General features: G+C 44.4%; 1 protein-coding gene across 1 annotated transcript; it reads right to left on the bottom strand.

Moving 5' to 3' along the window:
* Window positions 1–3,331: 3,331 nt before the first annotated feature.
* Window positions 3,332–4,273, bottom strand: LOC146691074 (olfactory receptor 6C1-like). The gene has a single exon (XM_085434368.1). It carries the CDS (start codon window positions 4,271–4,273, stop codon window positions 3,332–3,334), a length of 942 nt encoding a protein of 313 aa, XP_085290494.1.
* Window positions 4,274–5,052: the final 779 nt, after the last annotated feature.

Here is a 5,052-nt window from a genome sequence, read left to right as displayed (position 1 = left end):
CTTAAATAGACATGAAAAAAATAAAAGTAGGGATAAGAATTAAAAGTGCTACGTAGAAAGATATGTGCATGAGCTATACATGAGATATATACATGAGAATAAGAATTAAGAGTGCTACGTTGAAAGATATATACATGAGTGCAGGTGGTGATCAGTGCCAATCATGGAATGATGCAGTGAACACAGCGTAGGGTCATGTGTTAGTAGCGGGAACAGTCATATGGTTATTGTTCATGTGTCCAGCAGCAGAGGGGAAGAAACTGTTCTTATGGCGAGAGGTTCTGGTGCGAATGGACCGGAGCCTCCTGCCTGAGGGGAGCAGGTCAAACAGACTGTGTCCAGGGTGAGAAGGGTCAGCTGAGATCCGAGCTGCACGCCGCAATGTCCTGGAGGTGTACAGGTCCTGCAAAGATGGGAGTCTGCAGCCAATCACCTTCTCAGCAGAGCGCACAACACGCTGCAGTCTCTGTTTGTCCCTGATAGTGGCTCCAGCGTACCACACGGTGATGGAGGAGGTGAGGATGGACTCGATGATTGCAGTGTAGAACTGCATCATCGTCCGTGTTGGCAGGTTGAATTTCTTCAGCTGCCTCAGGAAGTACATCCTCTGCTGGGCTTTCTTAATGACGGAGGTGATGGTGGGCTCCCACTTCAGGTCCTGGGTGATGGTGGTACCCAGGAGGCGGAATGAGTCCACAGAGGTGATGGGGGTGTCAGTCAGGATGATGGGGGGGAGTGGGGCTGTGTGCTTCCTGAAGTCCACAATAATCTCCACTGTCTTCTGGGCATTCAGCACCAGGTTGTTGTGGCTGCACCAGGACACCAGACGTTCAACCAGTAGGCAAACGTGGGGTTAGTATCTTGCCCAAGGATATTTGGTATGCAGCCAGGAGGCAGCCTGGGATTGAACCACCGACCTTCTGATTAGTGGCTGACCTGCTCTGCCACCTGAGCTACAGCCACCCCGGGTAATCCGGGTCCACACTCCGCTTCGGGTCCCAAAGTCAAACCAACACTGCAGCATCACTAAGAGTTACTGTCATGGCTGTGTGCAGGCAGGCAGTAGAAGGATCCAATATGCAGGACCTTCAAAAGCAAATAGTGCACTTTAAACAGAAAGTCCACAAGAGACGCTGGAGCTCAAATCCGATCAAGTCAGATCAAGTCCAAATCCAAATGCTCACCAATGATGCCGGGGCTCAAAAACAATTTAGGAGGCCAACACGGAGGTTGACATCACAGGAACCCATGGCAGAAAAGTTCAGGGGGACAACCCCGAGGTCGACAACACAACAGTCCATTACTGAGCCAGTCCGGAGGCTGGCCGCGTGGAAGACAGCGGTAGCGACACAGGCGACGCAAATCTGGAGGACGACCATGCGGAAGGCAGTGGCGGCGACACAGTTCAAGAGGCCGCACATGACAGCGATGATGTCCAGCCAGCGGCCTGGAAAGTGGCCGGTGATGTTGAGGTGGCAAACGTGGACAAGCTGGCCGTGCTAGACGTGGACAAGCCAGCCGTGCTAGACGTGGACATGCTCTCCGAACAGGACGTGCCTGGATAGCAGCGAGGCAGCTGCAGGACTAGACGAGGCAGGACCAGACGGGGCAACCACAGGCGACAGAACTGGCCCAGACAGTGACTTGGCAGCCGCAACCAATGGAGCAGGTGGTGGCGCTGCAGGTGACAGTCTGGAAACCGTAGGTGTTGGTGCTGGAGGCGACGGTGTGGAAGCCACCGGCGATGGAGCAGGTGGTGGCGCTGCAGGCTGGATGGACTCCGTGGAGCCTCCAACAGGAACGGATGACTAAACGGGCCCCTCAGACCCTCCAGCCAAAGGCAGAGGATGGCTGGAACGGCTCCTTCAACCCTCCAGTGAAGACGGACAATGGCTGGCGCAGTTCTCCAGAACCCCCAGTGGGAACAGAAGCAGAATCAGCAGCCACAGAGTCCTCTGGCAGACACGAAGTAGAACCAGCAGGCGCAGAGTACTCTGGCAGAGACAAAACAGAACCAGCGGACACGGAGTCCTCTGGCAGAGATGAAGCAGATGGCTGGAATGGTTCTCCTGAACCACCAGTGGAGACGAGAAACGGCTGGAGCGGTTCTTCTGAACTCCCAGCACAGAAGAAAAATGGCTGGAGCAGTTCTCCAGACCCCCAGTTGATGAGACACTCCGTGGTATGGGAGCCGCAGAGTGCTGGAATTGCTCACCTGAGCCACCAGCAGGAGCAGATGCAGGCCAGAAAGTGCGAAGACCCCTGGCTGAGACGAAGCCGGGGTTACCAGCTTCGGTAGGTAGCTGAGCAGGTGGTGGAGCAGATGACAAAGCTAATGGCTGAGCTGCAGGAAGAGTTGGTAACTGAACTAGAGACAGAGCTAGAGACTGAACAGGAGACAAAACAGATAGCTGAACTGTTGACCAAACAGATGGCTGAGTTGAAGACTGAACTGGTAACTGAACAGATCCTTGAGCTACGAACTGAGCTAATGACTGAAGTATTGGTTGTAGTAGTGATTGTGGTGGTTCTCCCGAGCCTCCAGAGTGTTACCTAATGAAAATTATATAAAACTATTAATCCACTATAAACTAGTTTTGACTGTGCTATGATAGATGGTGGGCATCTGGTCTTGTATGCTCATGTTCTCCTGAATTTCCTCACAGAGATTCAGATTTTTTAAGATAGAAATATAGAAATAAACTTGATAAATATGTTTTGAGAAACCAAGTATAATGTGTCTGAAAGGCCACAACTATGAAAATACTAGAAGTCCGATTTTAACTAAGTAACTTACTTAAAATCAGATTTAGAAATTTTAACTACGAAAAACACAAAATATTATTGTAAATTTTCTTTTTTTGTGTTCCAAGTTACATAATGCATCTTCTATCTATAAACTATAGAGCAGGGGTTTTAAACTCAAATACAAAGTGAGCCAAAATTCAAAACTGGAACAAAGTCGTGGGCTAACATTTATATTCATTGAAAAAAAAATCTTCCTCCAGATATAAGAATGAATCTTTTCTTATGGACTCAAACACGTTTTGCTGAAAAACTGAATATGGAACAACCAAAGCTTAATACTAAACAATATATATATTAGCTGTATAATACCAGTAGGCCAGCTTTGATAATAATTTGGTATGGCTTCGCGGGCCAAATGTAATTAGGCTGTGGGCCAAATTTGGCCCGCGGGCCAGAGTTTGACACCTATGCTATAGAGGTCATGTACATGTTACACTGTCTATTGATTAACAATGTAATTCAAATTTCTCTTAAATTAAATATGTACATATATGAACACTTTTTCCCCTCTGTGCAGACACACCTATGACTTTAATCTAAAAGTTGAACTTTTACCACATATAAAATTCAAAACTCTTTTTCTTATTTTTGTTAGTTTCAGTCCATACATGAGGGGATTCATGATTGGTGGGATAAGGAGAAACTCCATTGCCATGAAATTCTCAACATTTTGTGCTATTTCTTTTGAGCCAAATCGCATGTATAACATATCAAAAAGAAAAGACACAACAACAACTGTTAAAGAGAATAAATGTGGTACACATGTCTGCATGAATTTGTTCCAGTTTTCTTTGGATGATTGACATGTTTTGATCAGATATACATAAGACCAGAAAACAAAAACAACATGGCCAACATAAAAGGTGTAATTAAAAGCAGGAATAACAATTCTAGCTACAGAGGCAGAGCAAGCTAGATTAGCAATTAACCAGTTTACACAGTAGATTCTTGGTATGTGTGAGCCACATAACCTCGATGTTGCTGTTGTTATCGTGCTCATTAAGAGAAGGTAAAAGGGAATAAGCCAAGCAAAAAATACAAAAATAGAAATTTTTTGTGTAGTCATCAGAGAGTGGTACACAAGAGGTCGACATATAGCCACGTATCTGTCATAGGCCATGAGAGCTAGGAGAGAGAAGTCAGCAGCAACTGCAGAGTGCAATACAAAACCCTGCAAAAGGCATCCTGCATAAGAGATGACATGAGTGGTGGACAGAAGATCATAGAGAAACTTGGGATAAAATGCAGCTGTCCCATAGAGTCCATTGACACACAGATTGCAGAGGAAGATGTACATGGGTTCATGAAGTTTTTTATCCACAATGACTGTCACAATTATCGTCACATTTACCAGCCAAATCACACAGTAACACAGTAAAGTGAGAACAAAGAGAATGACCCTGTAGTTTGCAATATCACGTAAACCTGAGAGAGTAAAAACAGCAATTACTGAAACATTATCCATAATAAAATTCCAGACTGAGAGCAAATGACATTTAAACAAGTTAAAGTCAGGGTGAAATGAAGTCTGTCTGTGTACTGTCTCCCTGACAAAGTATGTCACCAGAGGTTTATATACTCTTCTTGTCAGCAACAATGAACTGGTTAGCATGATGTAATCGGTGCTTTCACTCCTTGAGTCGAATAACTCAGTTTTACTTTTAAAATACAAGCTCTTTGTAGTCATTTCCCAGATCTCAGCAGTTGCATAAAATACAAACAGGTGTGAGGAAATGATGAGGAGTAAGATAAATTAATAAATTTAGTTTAAGGAGAAGGGCTTGCAAGAACAGCTTCAGCAGCATCCCGAGGAATTTTGGGGGGTGATTCATGGGGTATTGAGTTTGTTGGTACAGTCTATTCAAACTCTCTACACATGCATTAAGACCTTCATTTTCGGTGCAAAACAGCAACACAGTGGCTAAGGTTGTTACAGTTAAGTACAAGTAAACATTGTACTTAAACATATGAAGGTAAACTTCAGAAAAAAAACTAACTGAAACCTTTTTTTCACTTACAAAACAAAATCAAGTAAAATTAGTATTTTTGATTCACAAATGTAAAAACCAAAAGGAAGCTCTGATACTTGTATTTCAATCAGTGCAATATCTGCAAACTAATGAAGTGCATCTAGCCATATAACATACAGGTCACAGTGTTTGTTTATCAACAACAATGAGATATGCACATACACAAAAACATTTTTTTTGTGTGCAGAGAAATTCATGACTTTAATCTAAAAGC

The sequence above is a fragment of the Copadichromis virginalis genome, linkage group LG16 (assembly GCF_057382275.1).
Source record: "Copadichromis virginalis isolate Kocher_CV1m ecotype Utaka linkage group LG16, C_Virginalis_male_GT1.1, whole genome shotgun sequence".
Taxonomy (NCBI): domain Eukaryota; kingdom Metazoa; phylum Chordata; class Actinopteri; order Cichliformes; family Cichlidae; genus Copadichromis; species Copadichromis virginalis.
The sequence above is the reverse complement of the archived record's forward strand: the minus strand, read 5'-3'. Positions and strand labels throughout refer to the sequence as shown.

What these genes read in the sequence shown, in the direction of transcription:
- LOC146691074 (XM_085434368.1), bottom strand. Translation starts at nt 4,273, where the DNA reads ATGGATAATGTTTCAGTAATTGCTGTTTTTACTCTCTCAGGTTTACGT.